Here is a 16,260-nt window from a genome sequence, read left to right on the forward strand (position 1 = left end):
CAGCACCCACTTCCCTAATTGCTCAGGCCGTTTCACCTATTCCAACTCGACCCTCGAATATCACCACTCAGGTTTATCGCAATTTTTCCCGTGGTCACTGCCGCTTTGGTGAAAATGCAGATACATTCATTAGGTATCGCAAACATCTAGGGCTGGACATTCTGCTCTTGCAAATAACGAGGCTGCTAATCGTGTTACAGGAAATACCCAGGCCCAATTACTTAGTATTATTACAGCCCAACAAAATATATTAGCCCAACAACAATTTAATCGGACCAGTCTTCCAAATATCTCAGCCTTTGGGCCACGCACCACTCCAGCCCAAGTCACTGGCCCACCAGGATTCCCAGCAACTCCACAAGCTAACTATGCGGGCCTGGTTCCATCAGTTGGGCCTAATTATTTTCCGAATCCAATTTTAAACAGCCCTCAAGCCTAATTTTATGGCTATAATACTTCTGGGTAGCAGAATGCACCTGCCACCACCCCATCGGTTCAATTTACTAGCGGGCCTGGACAAGTTCATCTCAGATTAGTCCATTTACAAGCGGGGCTTCGCAGGCTAACCCGTACGCGTTCTCTGCACAGCATACTTAGGAGACTTCATTTCAAAATGGTTTTTCTACCACGACACTTCCTGATTACGGTAATTCGGGTTGGATTATGGATACCGGTGCGTCTACACACCTTACCTCCAGCGTTAATAACTTAAGTACTATTTTTAATCATTGCATATATACCTCGGTTGCCGCTGGTGGCGGGAATTCTATTCCCGTCACTAACACTGGCAATAGCGTGTTGCCCAACATAAATCGACCCTTACACTTGTCTAATGTAATTGTCACCCCGAATATTGTCAAAACCCTTATTTTCGCACGTAAATTTGCCCGTGATAACAAAGTTTCTGTTTCATTTGACGAATTTGGTTTTTCTGTGAAGGATTACTTGACCCTCCGCCTACTCCTCCGTTGTGACAGCACCGAAGATCTCTATCCGCTTACTCCTCAGCCACCCACCACATATCATCATGCATTACTCACCACTCCCAGCATCTGGCATCAGCGCCTCAGACATCCCATCACTAATGTGTTTCGTCATCTTATTTCTAGTAGTTCAATTTCATGTAATAATACGAAGTCTCCCGTGCTTTGCCATGCCTGCCAACTTGGTAAACACGTGAGACTTCCGTTTAGCAGTTCTGTTTCTCATGTTACTTCATTATTTGATATTGTTCACTCGAACTTATGGACATCTCCCATACTGAGCCTTAGTGCTTATAAATATTATGTTTTGTTTCTTGATCATTATTCACACTACTTATGGGTCTTTCCTTTACACAATAAATTAGAAGTGTTTGATAAATTTACTCAATTTCGCACCTATGTAAAAACTCAAATCAACTCTGAAATAAAAGCCTTTCAATGTGATAATGGTGGTGAATTCAACAATAAACAACTCCTACAACTTTTTACAACAAACGGTATCCAAGTTCTTTTCTCTTGTCCTTACACCTCCCAACAAAACAGGAAATCCGAACGCATGATTCGCACCATAAATAACCTCATTCTCACCCTACTTTTTCAGGCACACATTCCTCCTACTTTCTGGGTAGAGGCACTACATATGGCCACCTACCTTCTCAACCTTCTCCCATCATCCGCCATTAACCATGATATCCCTCACACTCGTCTATACAAATACAAACCTAACTACTTTACTCTTCGTGTCTTCAGTTGTTTATGTTATCCTCACCTTCCTACCACTCACAAATTTGCTCCTCGCTCCACTCCCTGTATATTCCTCGGTTACCCATCTAATCATCGGGGTTATCATTGCTACGACCTCTCCACCCATCAAATCATCCTATCTCGTCACGTCACCTTTAACGAAACGTCTTTCCCTTATGGCACCACTACAACCTCTCCTCCCTCAACTTATGAGTTCCTTGACCCGCCTTCTCCTAACCTATTCTCCCGCACCCTATCTAACTCATCCACCACACCTCCCGTTGACACCCTGACTACTCCCTCTCCAACTACACCACCTACACCTCCTTCTCCTCCTACACCACCTTTACCACCTGATCCCGCTCCTGAACCTCAGAATGTTGCTCCCACTCAAACAACCAACTCCACTCACCCCATGGTAACCCATCACCTCCTTGGCACAAACAAATGTGTCCAACGTCTAAACCTTCACATCTCCACCCTCTCTCCTACGCCCAAAACATACACACACGCCTTTAATGACCCCAATATGCAACACGCTATAACCGACGAATATAATGCTTTAATTAAAAACGGTACGTGGACACTTGTGCCTCGCCCCTCGGATACGAACATCGTTCGCTCCATGTGGCTCTTTAAGCACAAGTTTAATGCTGATGGTACCTTGAGCAGCTACAAGGCTCGTCTTGTCGCTAACGACCGTAGTCAGCAAATTGGCATTGACTGCGACGAGACTTTCAGTCCGGTTGTTAAACCGTCCACCATTCGGAAAGTTCTCATCTTGGCCATTTCTCGACACTGGCCCGTTTATCAGTTAGATGTTAAGAATGCGTTTCTCAATGATAACCTATTTGAAACTTTTTACATGTTTCACGACCTTGTTTTCGAGACCCTGCACACCCCGATCATGTATGCCTTCTTCATAAGTCCCTCTATGGACTCAAGCAGGCACCTCGTACGTGGTTTCAGCGGTTTGCGGGCTACGCCCAATGTGTCGGTTTTCAGCATAGTCGATGTGATCCGTCCCTTTTCATTTATAACAAAGGCACTGACACTGCCTACTTGCTGCTATATGTGGATGACATTGTTCTGTCTGCCTCATCTTCGATTTTTCTTCAGACGATTATAGCTTCTCTTCACCAGGAATTCTCGATGACTGATCTTGGCTCGCTCAACTACTTTCTCGACATCTCCGTTCACCGCACTTCTTCTGGGATGTTTCTGTCTCATAAGACATATACCACTGAGGTTCTTGAGCGAGCCGGCATGACCGGCTGCAATCCTTGCAAAACACCCGTTGACATTGGCACCAAGCTCACCACATCAGGACCTCCCGTCAAAGATCTCACTCTATACCGCAGTCTCGCCGGGGCTCTTCAGTATCTCACTTTTACTCGCTCGGATATCTCATATGTTGTTCAACATATTTGTCTTTTTATGCACAATCCTCGCGAGCCACACCTGGCTGCTCTCAGACGTATTCTACGCTACATTCAAGGTACCATAGACCTTGTCCTTTAGCTATACGCATCCTCCACTACATCACTGGTTGCATACTCTAACGCTGACTGGGTAGGCTGCCCGATTACTCGTCGATCCACATAAGGCTACAGTGTATTTTTAGGTGATAATCTTCTATCTTAGTCCTCTAAACAACAGCATACCCCATCTCGTTCTAGTGCAGAGGCAGATTACCCTGGTGTCGCCAACGCCGTTGCAGAAACATGTTGAATTCGCAATCTCCTTCGTGAACTTCATTGTTCGTTATCTTCTGCTACTCTTGTCTACTGTGACAACGTCAGCACTGTTTACATGTCGGGTAACCAGGTTCAACATCAGCGGACCAAACACATAGAGATTGACATCCATTTTGTCTGCGATCTAGTTGCGAAGTGACATGTCCGAGTCCTTCACGTACCTTCTCGCTATCAGTACGCCGATATCTTCACCGAAGGGCTTCCTACTACTCTTTTTGATGAGTTTCAAACCAGTTTGAGCATCCGCGCTGCTCCCGCTCCAACTGCGGGGGGATGTTAGCCGATTGATAGATCACCTTTATTATTATGGGCCAACTTCTAGTAGCTTCCAATGGTTAGCCCTCTAGGTTTTTGCATCTATATATGTACTGTATTATCTCATTTGTAAAACACAATCAATTATTCAATCAACAGAATATCACGACTGTTAATTAGTCGAACAGATGTGACACCCAAGATTAATAAGGGAGGGACTACTCTATTAAAAGCACTCTAAGTTAGTAACACATTTGTATTAATAGCGCCTAGAATAGTAGTAGTACTTAAGGACAAAAATTAACAATTAAAAAAATGAGAATTTCTAATATCAGTGAATATTACTATTTTAATTAGTATATAAGTATAATTAATTAATAATAATATAGATGTCTTAAATATATTTATTTTAGTATTAAGTATCGTATTTAATAATTATAAGAGTATGGATAAAGTTACACATGAGTTTTACATTGTTTACATGAAAACACACACACAAATAAATAAATAAAAAGGATATGACATAAACAAGCCATTTTTGTAATAATGTTATTGTATTACATTTTGTGTAAACTAGCCGAGTTATTTAAAATTGTCTTTTAAGTCATTTTAAACGGAGTTATATTGAACTTAAATATATTTAAAAATGAGTTCGAACAAACTTAGAAGTCTAAAAGAATGTTATATATATATATATATATATATATATATATATATATATATATATATATATATATATATATATATATATATATATATACATTATTGATTAATTTTAATTGAATAATAATAGTATATATCTATATCTATATAACTATATACTCCCTCCGTCTTATTCCAATAGTCCAGTTTTGACTTTTAAGGTCTTTTTTGCTTAACTTTGATCTAAAATAACTTTATTTGTGTCATATATTATTTGATGAAAGTTATATTAATAAAAACACATTTGAACATTAATTTATTTATATAAATTTCATCGAATAATATATAACACAAACAAAAATATTTTGAGTCAAAGTTTAATATAAAAGACTTTGAAAAAAGAAAGTGAACTATTGGAATGAGACAGAGGGAGTAACTATATAATAATAATAGTAACTGGTATATATTAATAAGTATATCTCAAGCCTAGTTCGAATTTATATAGTATCAAACAAGTCATTCATGCTCGAGCTTGTATAATAATATCAAACGAGAGCTTATATAATATTATACGAGTTGAAATCGAGATTCATTTATTAGGCTTGAAATGGGTCAATATTTTGAACAAGCCAACCTTTAGCATAGTGAAAATGGTTCGAATCAGCTAAGTTTAACCTCATTTCTCTCCCAATGTCTCCTACTCCGCACTTTCCACCACCTCCTCCACCCCCACCATCCCATCAACCCCACCTTTCGTAAATTTCTAATCACCCACAGACCTTATAATCCTCGCTACATTTCTAATATTTTCGTAGGTACTCTCTCTCTCTCTCTCTTCAAGCTACCCAACTAATTATTTCCAACGCTTCTAGAAGGTATGGAAGTATTGTATGTATCTCTTGGGAAAAAGAGCTGAGCTTTGCCTTCATCAATTTCGAGAATTGTCCTCAAGCAGATGACGCGGTATATCGTATGAATGGCAAGTTTACTTGGGGTAAGAAAATATTTGTAGGATATACACGTGCTGAGATGAAAATATACCCCACAAAATTTGTAAAGATTTATAAATATAACACACAAACCTTAGAATTATTTTTAACACAAGATGTGGAAGTTGTTCAAACCATAGAAACTTCAGCCTTTATAGTTTATTCTGTTAATCTTTCAATATTGATTATTGTTATTGCTTTATCACTAGAGTACATAAGTGAGTCTTATATAGCCAATAACCTTAAGGATGATAACCGGGCTAGGCCCACAATACATGATACATGTGCTAAATAGATATGGATAATGATATGTCTAACATTTCCCCGCAGTTGGAGCGGGAGTACGCCGGACGCTCAAACTGGATCTGAACTCGTCAAACAGTGCAAATGGCAGACCCTTGGTGAAGATGTCAGCAAACTGGTATCTGGACGGAACATGTAAGACCCGTACATGTCCCTGAGCAACTAGATCACGAACAAAGTGAATATCGATCTCAATGTGCTTGGTTCACTGATGTTGAACCGGATTAGTAGAAAGGTAGACGGAGCTTACATTATCACAGTAAAACAAGGTAGCAGAAGTAAGTGGACAATGAAGCTCACGCAAAAGATTACGAATCTAACAAGTCTCAGCAACAGCATTGGCAACTCCCCGATATTCCGCCTCTGCACTGGAACGAGAGGGTATGGGTTGCCTCATAGAAGACCATGACAGAAGATTGTTGCAGAGAAAAACACAATAGCCTGAGGTGGATCGTCTGGTGGTGGGACAACCTGCCCAGTCAGCGTCAGAATAAGCGACCAATGTGGTGGGAGAAGATGCATATAGCTGTAGACCAAGATCAGTGGTATCCTGAATGTAACGTATGATCCGCTTAAGAGCATGCATGTGTTGCTCTCGAGGGTCATGCATGAAGAGACAGATCTGCTGAACAGCATAAGATATGTCTGATCGTGTAAATGTAAGATATTGTAGAGCACATGCGAGGCTGCGGTAGAGAGTGGGGTCCTTAACAGGGGGACCATGACTAGTAAGTTTGGCACCCAGTTCGACTGGGGTCCTGCAAGGATGACATGAGGGCATACTAGCCCGCTTAATGATCTCGGAGGCGTACTGTTTCTGGGAGAGGAACATTCCAGATGCAGTACGAGTAGCATGAATGCCAAGAAAGTAGTTCAACGGGCCCAAATCAGTCATAGAAAATTCCTTATGTAAGGAAGCAATAATCTGTTGGACTAAGCCTGTAGAGGAGGCAGTCAACACAATATCATCAACATATAATAACAGGTATGCTGTATCCGAACCCTGGTGATAGATAAAAAGAGAAGTGTCACATCGGCTTTGGTGAAAACCAATCCGCTGAGCATAACCTGCAAACCGCTGAAACCATGCACGGGGGGCCTGCTTAAGGCCATATAAAGATTTTTGCAAAAGACATACGTGATTCGGGTACTGAGGATGTCGAAACCCTGGTGGCTGGTGCATATAGACAGTCTTCGAAAGCTGTCCGTGAAGAAATGCGTTCTTGACGTCTAGCTGATGAACTGGCCAGTGTCGAGATACCGCCAAACTGAGTATAGTGCGAATCAATGTCGGTTTAACAACCGGGCTGAAGGTCTCATCACAATCAATACCAACCTGTTGGCTTTGACCGTTAGCAACGAGTCAAGCCTTATACATGCTCAAATTACCGTCTGCATTAAACTTGTGCTTAAATAACCACATGGAGCGGACTATGTTCGTGTCTGATGGTCGAGGCACAAGTGTCCAAGTATTATTGTTAATTAAAGCATTATATTCATCAGTCATAGCTTGTTTCCAATTAGGGTCGTGAAGGGCCTCAGGATAAGTATGGGGAACAGGTGAAATGATAGTGCTGTGAAGGTTGAGATGTTGCACAGGTTTTATGGTTCCAAGGCGAGTACGAGTGATCATGGGGTGCGTGGAGGTAGAGGAAGATGTAGCCTCAGTAGGAGGAGGCTGTGTCTCCGGGGTAGGATTTTGAGGAGGTACGGTAGCCTCAGCAGGAGGAGGCTGTGTCTCTGGGGTTGACGTAGGTGCAGTGACGGTAGCCTCAGTAGGAGTAGGTTGTGTCTCTGAGGACGGATTATGGAGAGTGGAGGAGAGATGAAATGATCGGGAAAAAAATTTGGTGGAGGATCCAGAAAGTCGTAGGATGGTGGCTGAGTGGGTGTCATGGAACCAAATGGGAAAGAAGACTCCTCAAAAGTGACGTGTCGAGATAGGATGATTGTGTTGGTGGTAAGGTCAAGACTTTGGTAACCCCGATGGTTAGAGGGGTACCCAAGGAAGATACAGGGAGTAGAACTTGGAGCAAGTTTGTGAGGGGTGGGGAGGTGAGGATAGCAGAGGCATCCGAAGACACGAAGTGTGGTATAGTTGGGTTTTTGTTTATAGAGACGAAAGTGCGGGATGTCGTAATTGATGGCAGAGGAGGGAAGAATGTTGAGTAGGTAGGCTGCCATATGAAGGGCTTCCACCCAGTAAGTGCGGGATGTCGTGATTGATGGTATTCGGATTTTCCTTTTTGTTGAGAGGTGTGAGGGTAGGAGAATCAGAATTGAATACCATTACTTTGAAGAAGTTGATGGAATGCAGTGTTATCGAATTCTCCCCCATTATCCCATTGAAAAGCTTTGATTTCTTTGTTAAATTGAGTGCGGACAAATTGACGAAATTGTATGAATGTGGTAAGTGCATCAGATTTATTGTGTAATGGAAAACCCCAAACATAATGTGAAAAATGATCAAGAAATATAATATAATATTTTAAGCCACTAAGACTAGGAATAGGAGATGTCCATAAATCCGAATGGATAATATCAAAAGTAGCATTAACCTGAGAACTAGAAACAGAAAAAGGGAGTCGCACGTGTTTGCCAAGCTGACATGCATGGCAAAGAACGGGAGATGACGATTTATTACAAATAATATCTTTATTAGAAAGGAGTCTTCGAAAAACATCATGTCCGGGATGTCCGAGACGCTGATGCCATGTAACCGGACTGGTGAGAAAAGCCTCCTGAGAAGACTGAGAGGTGGGTTATGTAAGTGGGTAGAGATCCCCGGTGCTATCACAACGGAGAAGGAGATGATGCATTAGATAATCTTTCACAGAAAAATCATAAGGATCAAATTCAACATAAACTAGATTATCACGGGTAAATTGGCGAACGAATATTAGATTTTTAATGATGTTAGGGGTTACAAATACATTATTTAAATGTAACAGTCGGTGGACATTGGGTAACAAGCTATGGCCGGTGTTAGTGACGGGAATGGTGTTCCCATTACCAACGGCTACTGATGAATATTTGCAATTATTAAAAACAGTACTAAGATTATTAATACATAAGGTAAGATGTGAGGACGCACCCGTGTCCATGTGCCACCCAGCACCACCGTAATCGGGCTGCGCCGTGTAAAAGCTTTGAGTCTGTTGTTGGGTTTGCTGTTGAGCCTGCTGTTGGGATTGGAGTCGAGCATCCTCGGCTTGTGTGAATTGGGCTATAATCCTTTGATTGGTATTAATAATATTCCAAAGTTGAGCATCTGACATGTTGGACAAGATATGACGACTGGTGCGACTAGTGCTTTTGTTCTGATGGTTTAGATGCCAATAAAACACAAATAAAGAATCAATTCTTTTTTCTTTTCTTTTTTTTTTCTTTTTTTTATGATGGTGAGATGACACAAAGGTTTAGCACGTGGAAGGCAATTAGCAATTTTTGATGGCACGTATCACAACGAATTGGATGTATTTGTTGTTGAAGTGCAATTTTTTTTTACCTACCTAGAGGTTGTAACCGATTGGCATGAAAACGTCTTTACTAATATAATATTTGATTTTGGTGACAAGATTAATTGAATAAAAGACCTCCTGCTGAAGAAATCTAAACAATAGGAACTCACAAAAGAATATGTCGGTTAAAAAGCTTCAACTTGAAAATTTTAATATTCAATGAATATTATAATTATGAAAAGTACATGTAATTGATAGAATATTTTTGAGACGGCAGCTGCAATATAGGATACGGCTGATTAGGGTGGAGAAAGGAGGAAGATGAAAATTAGGGTTAGGTGTAATACATGCCTGATACCATGTTAATCTTTGAATATTGATTATTGTTATTGCTTTATCACTAGAGTACATAAGTGAGGCTTATATAGCCAATAACCCTAAGGATGATAAACGGGCTAGGCCCACAATACATGATACATGAGCAAAATAGATATGGATAATAATATGTCTAACATATTCGAGTTCCCATGACCCAAGAGAAGATCTTTAAATGGCTAAAGAACGGGTATATCCAAATTCAATCATGTAGTATGTGGGAGTATACAGTTGTATTGTTCATTTTCAAGATCCGAAAGGTTTTAACAGAATGAATCAAGGTCCCACAATGCACAATGACGAGTTCTTGCGAGTTGAACCTATCAATGAACACAAGGGACTTCCAATAAGTTCGTTAATGAAGGTTTTGTTTTAAATCTTTATTCGAATGTAAACCAAAACTTGGTTGAAGCACTCAATAGGGAACAAAATTTGCATAAGCGTCAACTGATAACAGTAACAAGACTCATTTTTCTGACCATAAAAGTGCACAGGATAGTAATAATAAAAAATAGTAACAAAGTTGACTTTTAAAGTCAAACAAAGTTGGGCAGTGATGATCCGTTAAGAAAAGAGATGAAGGATTGATCAATTAAGGGGTTTTTTCTGTTAATTGTTCATGTAACAGGAATTAAAAAGATAAAAGAAGTAATATGGGGAATATTTGTATATTATTTCTCTCCTTAATTTGCATACAAGTATTACAAGGAGGCTACGTATCTCTCTAGCTATCACATGCATCTTTCTAGCTATGACATGCTTTGATGCTTACGTAAATAACCAGAGGCATATTTTGAATTCTTGTTTTTCTCTCTCTCAAGTTACAAATAAATGAAAATATGTAACTAGAGGCTATCTTTAATCTCCCATTCACCATCTATATAAATTTGACAGTAAATGGAGCATATTCTCCATGTTTACTAAATTTAAATCCAATAAAACATGGGATCATGGGTAGGAAGTTATCAACAACCCACATGGATTTACATATTTCTCGTTGGTTTTTTTAAGACTTGGTCTTTGTTTCCAACGGTTAAATTCACAAAGGAGCTTCTTTACTATCCTTTTTAACGGATCACTCCATTTGACTCTCGGATTCGGGTCGAGTAACATCTACTCGGATCAAGTGAAGAGAGCTGAGAGGGTTTGGGAGTTAAATTGGTCGAATATGCAGTTTAGTATGTAATGGGCTGAGGTGTTCTGGGTTTGTATTTTCTGTTTGTTGCATTGGGCTTTTTGTTGGGCTTGGGTAAGTCCAGCCCTTGTATTGGTTTTTGAAAATTAATATATTTTCTTTTGCCTTAAAAAAAATAGTAACTACTTAAGTACTGAACAAAGTACTAGCTCATCTACCTACGTTGAAGTCCTTTAGTAAAGGTTTCTTTAATGAATGAAATATGGAAGCATAATGTTTACAAAGGAGGTCAAGTACCGTCAAGTGGACGTTCAGGAGGTTTCTTTCAATATGGACGGTTGACTTCTTTCAACTGATTGAGGTTTGCCTCGGTAAGAATTGGATCACAACCATCGAAAAATATATCCCAAACCGATCCATCCTACTCATAATCAATGTTTACGCTCCAAGATTAGAATGAGATAAATGTATACTATGGGATCAAATTAATCCTTTCACACTTCATTGGTCTAGCCCTTTATGGGTTCGTAAAGACTTTAATTTCACTCGCATTCATGAGGAAAGAATTAGAGAAGTAATTGATCCTGTTAATATGGGGAACTTAACAGATTTTTACTCGACTCTAACTCATTTCGATCAGAATCTTGTTAATGAATCTTTTGCGTGGGAAGGTCCATACGTCAAGAAATCAAGAATAGATAGATTGTTGATCAACATTGCTAGAATTCAAGAATGGGCAAGAGCTTCTTTCTACGCAGGTGAGCCGAGATTATCAGATCACAAACCTCTAGTCTTGGGAAAACGTATAATTTCTTGGGGGCCAAAACCCTTTTAGGTTTATAAATGGGCGCTTTTCGAATAAAGGTTCCTCCCAATGTGTAATCATCTATGGATCTCATACCCTTCTCAAGGCTGGGCAGATTTCGTTATTTAAAATAAATTAAGATTACTCAAAGATCTAAAATCATGGCATGTTTCGGAAGTAAAAAGGTCCCAGAAACAACTACGGCTATGTGAGCAAAATCATATTGGTGAAGGCAATATCCGATGTTAGAGACTTATTTGTCGAAGAATTAGACTTGTTGATTGATTTAAAGAATAAAAGAATAGTTTTGTTAGAAAAAGAGGAGGCTAAGAGAAAAATCCACTCAAGGATAACCTGGCTAAAATTTGGAGATAAAAACTCCAAATTTGGGGAGGTGATTGTTCAGAAAGAAAAACAAGCCACGTAAAATGAGAGACGTGTGTAAACCAAAAGATATGGGTGGTCTCGGTGTTACCCCCCTTCGTCTAAAGAATCTTGTGATGTTAGCTAATTGGTGGGCTAAGTTGAATGGTAACAAAGGAAGCTTATGGAGAACCACTGTTTTAAATTCTTTTGGGCCAAACTTTGGTGGCAAGTTGATGGCTTCTCCCTCTCGTTTAATTCATTCCAATCGGTCACCGATTTGGTCTGATATAGCCCCACTTCATTTACAAGACCAGATATCGAAAATAATTGGCAATCATTGTTGGAGTTGGTTCAATAGTAATGGAGAAAGTATAAAATTTTGGAGTGATTTGTGGCTTGGGTTGTGCAGTTTAAGCGCCAAGTATCCCTCCTATTTTGATTATGTTCTCAGAAAAATGAATGTGTCAAGTTTTATTGGAGGTTTAATGAGATCAACTTTGGCCAACGACAAATTTTCATCCTTTTGCCTCTTTCGGAATTCGACAACGGTGAGTACTATGATTTAGTGGATGATTTAAACACAGTTTCTTTGTTGAAGACAAAATGATTTGTGTTTCTTGGATCTCGTCTTCCATTGCCTTCTACACAGTTTCAGATGGTGTTAGTTTGTTATTTAACGCTAATTTCTCCAACGCCAAAATGATATGGAATGTCCTCATCCCTTCCAGAGTCATCATATTCAATCGGTTAGCTATCTAAAATAGTGTTCCCTTTTGCTTGGTTCTTTTTCAAAGACACTTTTTTCAAAACAACCGAAATCTTTTGTGCGATTGGTGTTTAGAATTTGAAGAATTGGTCGATCATTTATTGATTCAGTGTTGTTGGGCGCATAACATTTTGTCCGAGTTATTCCTTTGATGGAACATTAGATGGACAATTCCGTCACCTCTTGCTTTTTTCACTTCCGATTGGTATTCAGGTACGAGGATTAACGCCTCTAAATATTAAAAAATTATTGATCTCGCGTCCATTTGGCACATTTGTTTGGCAAGAAATAAGGCCACATTTGATGAAGAATTCTCATCTTGGAGTCACACCATCAAGTGTATCAAATTGAGGGCGTTCTATTGGGCTACGAATGTAAAGTTATGCCTTCCACATCAATACTGCATGAGATAGCAATCCTTCCCTCTTTAACTCTTTCATAGGACCATTCACGAATTATAATTCTTTGTGTTATATCAGGACTTACTCTTCTCTTAGGAGTGTGTAGGGGTCGTTTATTGTATCTTTGGCTCGATCATTATTTTTTTGATGATTCGAGTCTTATATATTAATTATGTTTTTCCACAAAAAAAAGAAGCTAGTTTAACTATTTGGAGGAATAAGAACAATATGGTCTTCAAAGGCAAAAGTTGGAACGGTCCGATCCATTTAAATGAGATTCAAGTCAAATGTTTCTAGTGGATCTCAAATAGATCAAAAGGAAGGAAAATTAAATGGCTCACTTGGCCTAATCCTAGCTTTTACCTTAATGTTTCGTGAGTTATATAGTTTTTGATGCTATCTTTGCATCTTACAGATATATATAGAAAAGTATATTTTCGTGTCTCCTAGCCTGAGAATGGGGTGATTCAAGCTTTGTATGGATCCCTCCTATATGTTGTATCTTTTCGTGATTAATGGATCCCTCCTATATGTTGTATCTTTTTGTGATTAATATATTTGCCTTTCAAAAAAAAGTTTAACTATTTCAATGTTTATTCTATTTTATTCCATTATTAAATATTAAATAAATCAAGACATTTAATTTAAGGCGCTGCAATAAAAGGAAACGGGTAGATATATAAATTTTATAATAAATAGTACTCCGTAGATAGATCTGTTACAATCATATCATATAAATATTAAAATTGTTGAAGCTTTAACTTTATTGAAAGACATTATTGAAAGGGCCATAACTTAGTATGTTCCCTCCAATTCTTATTTGTCTAAAATGAAAATTGCAACAACACTTATGGAACCTCATCTCCATTCATCACTAAATCTTGCTCTTGGTTCTTCATATATTAATTAACCCTGTAATAAAGAAGACCATCTCAACATATTAGTAAATATTAGCAAAAAATTTGCAATTGGTTTAATTTCCTAAGAATATATTAAGCAAAAGTGAACAACATCATGTCATCTGATCATAATACGCCAAGTTCGTGGGACCGGTAAAAGAGATTACTCCGTATATATTGCTCATTCTCTAAAAGAGGAAATGTTATTCTTTTGGAAGGAAAAAAAAAAAAAAAAAAAACAAAAAAAACACACTCCAAGTTCTGTTTTTGGAGCACTTCATATGGTATTGAAAAAAATAATCAAAATACTTGCCTAAAATTTTATCTAGTGTTTTTCGGTAACCAGGTAGTACAAAAGTATTTTGCCAAAATGCGCCTCCATTACACATGATACAATAAATATTGATGAAATTAAATATTTTCCATACAAAAAATTAAAAAGTATATAATAAACTTAAAAGTTGGAGTACTACAGAAATATGTATTTAATGTAATTTTTCTCTACAATGAAAGTTTGAACTTCATTAATGACATATTAACATAATTTTGGTAAATTAACTTTTTTGTATGGTAAGTAGTTAATGCATAGTTTTTTTTTTTTTTTTTTTTTTTTTTTTTTTTTTTTTTGAAAGGCAATGTTAGTGGTTAGCTCACGAAGTTAATTCACGAAAATCCCCCCCCCCCCGAGACTCGAACCCTGGTCTCCTCGAACACCATGTTAACATGGTGACCAATGAGGCAAAGCCCCATTGGCAGTTAATGCATAGTTATATGTTGAATTTGTTATGATCAATGGTGGAAATAATATAAACTCCTAATTATTTTTTAAGTATAACGTAAATAATGTAAACAGGCATACTTGGAGCAGTCAACATTAGGGCTGATCTTGTACGGAATGTTGACACCACATCGACCAGGGAGACTAGCCGCATAGGCGGGTTGGATCCCGGGGTACGAATTAGAAGCACTCTTGAGGCAACCACAAGCTGTCTTTCTATCAGCTGGAGTGGCTGCAGCCCTGTTAAGACTCTTAACACCATTACAACAGCCTGGAGACGGCCCTGGATTACCGGTCCTTAGGTAGATCAAACAAGGTACTAAGCTACTAGCCACTTGGCCACAAGTGATGGTTGCTTCTGCATGTGGTGCTAGCACCACCATGCAAGCTACAACCATACAAGCAATCTTGATTAACATAATTGCCATTGTGGTATTAAATGTTGGTTAAGCTACTAAAGGGAATGTTGGGAAGTGATTAGTGAGTGGTTGCAAGTGGTTAATTTGGATGTAGAGAAAGGTGTGGGGATTAAGGTGTTTATATAGAGAGAAATGTGACCAATTCTAGACCCCACAATTTGTGGTTATATTATTTTAGTTATTGTAAATTATATTTTAACGTACAATATAATGAAAATAATGGATATTTCGAATATTACAAAATAGCATTGTGATTCATGTTATTGGATATTTTCCTAAGAACTAGAAGGGGTTGAATAGTTCTTTAATCAAATTTGTTTAAAAAATTTTATATTTTGTTTAGTGTTGAGCTTGATATAGTAAAGTATGTTGTGTGTGTTAATACACAAATAAATATAAGTATAAAGAAAGAAAAAACTAACACAACGATTTATAGTGGTTGGGACAATGTTAACTAATCATTCTTAATTCACTCTTCAATAGAGCTTATCAAGAGTTAGCTTTACTAAGCAATTCTTTAAATGCGACGGAGAGCCGAATACACCAATTTATTCCTCAACAAGCCAGGCCAGCACGGATCTTTCAGCCTCTTTGAAAGAGTTACCACAGATGCTTATAGTTTTTATTACAAGAAAAACTCTACTATTATGATCACTTTAAGATAATAGGACACACAAGTAAACTCATTAAGTTTTTCAATATACGATGTTTACAATAAATCTAAACTAGAATCTCTCTTGCTAGAAAAATCAAACACTTAATGATTTTCTGTAAATGATTATAGTTATGTGCGCAAGAGGCGAGTCTCCATCGACTCCAATAGTTCTCTCATATAGGCAAGAGAGATTAAGCTTCACAGCTTTCTGCGATCGAAGCACAACTCTTCTATGGTATCGATCGTACTACTATGTTGCAAGGATATAGCCGTTTGAGCATCATTTGACTATGAGATTTTGGAATTTTTCTAACTTAGATCATCTGTAAAAGCTTGTCAAACATAAAGGTTTCTTTGACTTGAATATGTTTGAATACACCTTGATACATACATTTTTATGTAGACTCGGCCTTTACAATGTAAGAACACGTCTTTCCTCGGTCTTCCCATTTCATATCATTAACTCACTTAAAAATGTAATTTCATACGTTGGTCAATGCATAAAAGGATGTGTATTTTTAGAGGTC

At 38.2% G+C, this 16,260-nt stretch overlaps 2 protein-coding genes across 2 annotated transcripts; both read right to left on the bottom strand.

The window, feature by feature from the left end:
* Nucleotides 1-5,683: 5,683 nt before the first annotated feature.
* On the bottom strand, nt 5,684-6,856 carry LOC139874754 (uncharacterized mitochondrial protein AtMg00810-like). The gene is made up of 2 exons (XM_071862155.1): nt 5,995-6,856; nt 5,684-5,835 (listed from the first exon to the last, which is right to left on the bottom strand). The coding sequence occupies exons 1-2, from the start codon at nt 6,854-6,856 to the stop codon at nt 5,684-5,686; spliced, it is 1,014 nt and encodes a 337-aa protein (XP_071718256.1).
* Nucleotides 6,857-13,640: 6,784 nt separating this feature from the next.
* LOC139876619 (non-specific lipid-transfer protein Lac s 1-like) lies at nt 13,641-15,158 on the bottom strand. The gene is made up of 2 exons (XM_071863961.1): nt 14,741-15,158; nt 13,641-13,894 (listed from the first exon to the last, which is right to left on the bottom strand). Exons 1-2 carry the CDS (start codon nt 15,085-15,087, stop codon nt 13,885-13,887), a joined length of 357 nt encoding a protein of 118 aa, XP_071720062.1. The 5' UTR covers nt 15,088-15,158; the 3' UTR covers nt 13,641-13,884.
* Between the last annotated feature and the right edge of the window lie 1,102 nt (nt 15,159-16,260).

This window comes from Rutidosis leptorrhynchoides, chromosome 11 (assembly GCF_046630445.1).
Source record: "Rutidosis leptorrhynchoides isolate AG116_Rl617_1_P2 chromosome 11, CSIRO_AGI_Rlap_v1, whole genome shotgun sequence".
NCBI classification, from domain to species: domain Eukaryota; kingdom Viridiplantae; phylum Streptophyta; class Magnoliopsida; order Asterales; family Asteraceae; genus Rutidosis; species Rutidosis leptorrhynchoides.

Coding starts and splice junctions, on each gene's coding strand:
- LOC139874754 (XM_071862155.1), bottom strand. CDS start 6,856: ATGCACCAGCCACCAGGGTTTCGACATCCTCAGTACCCGAATCACGTA. Junction 5,836..5,994: donor CAATGCTGTTGCTGAGACTT/GTTAGATTCGTA, acceptor TTCGTGATCTAG/TTGCTCAGGGACATGTACGG.
- LOC139876619 (XM_071863961.1), bottom strand. CDS start 15,087: ATGGCAATTATGTTAATCAAGATTGCTTGTATGGTTGTAGCTTGCATG.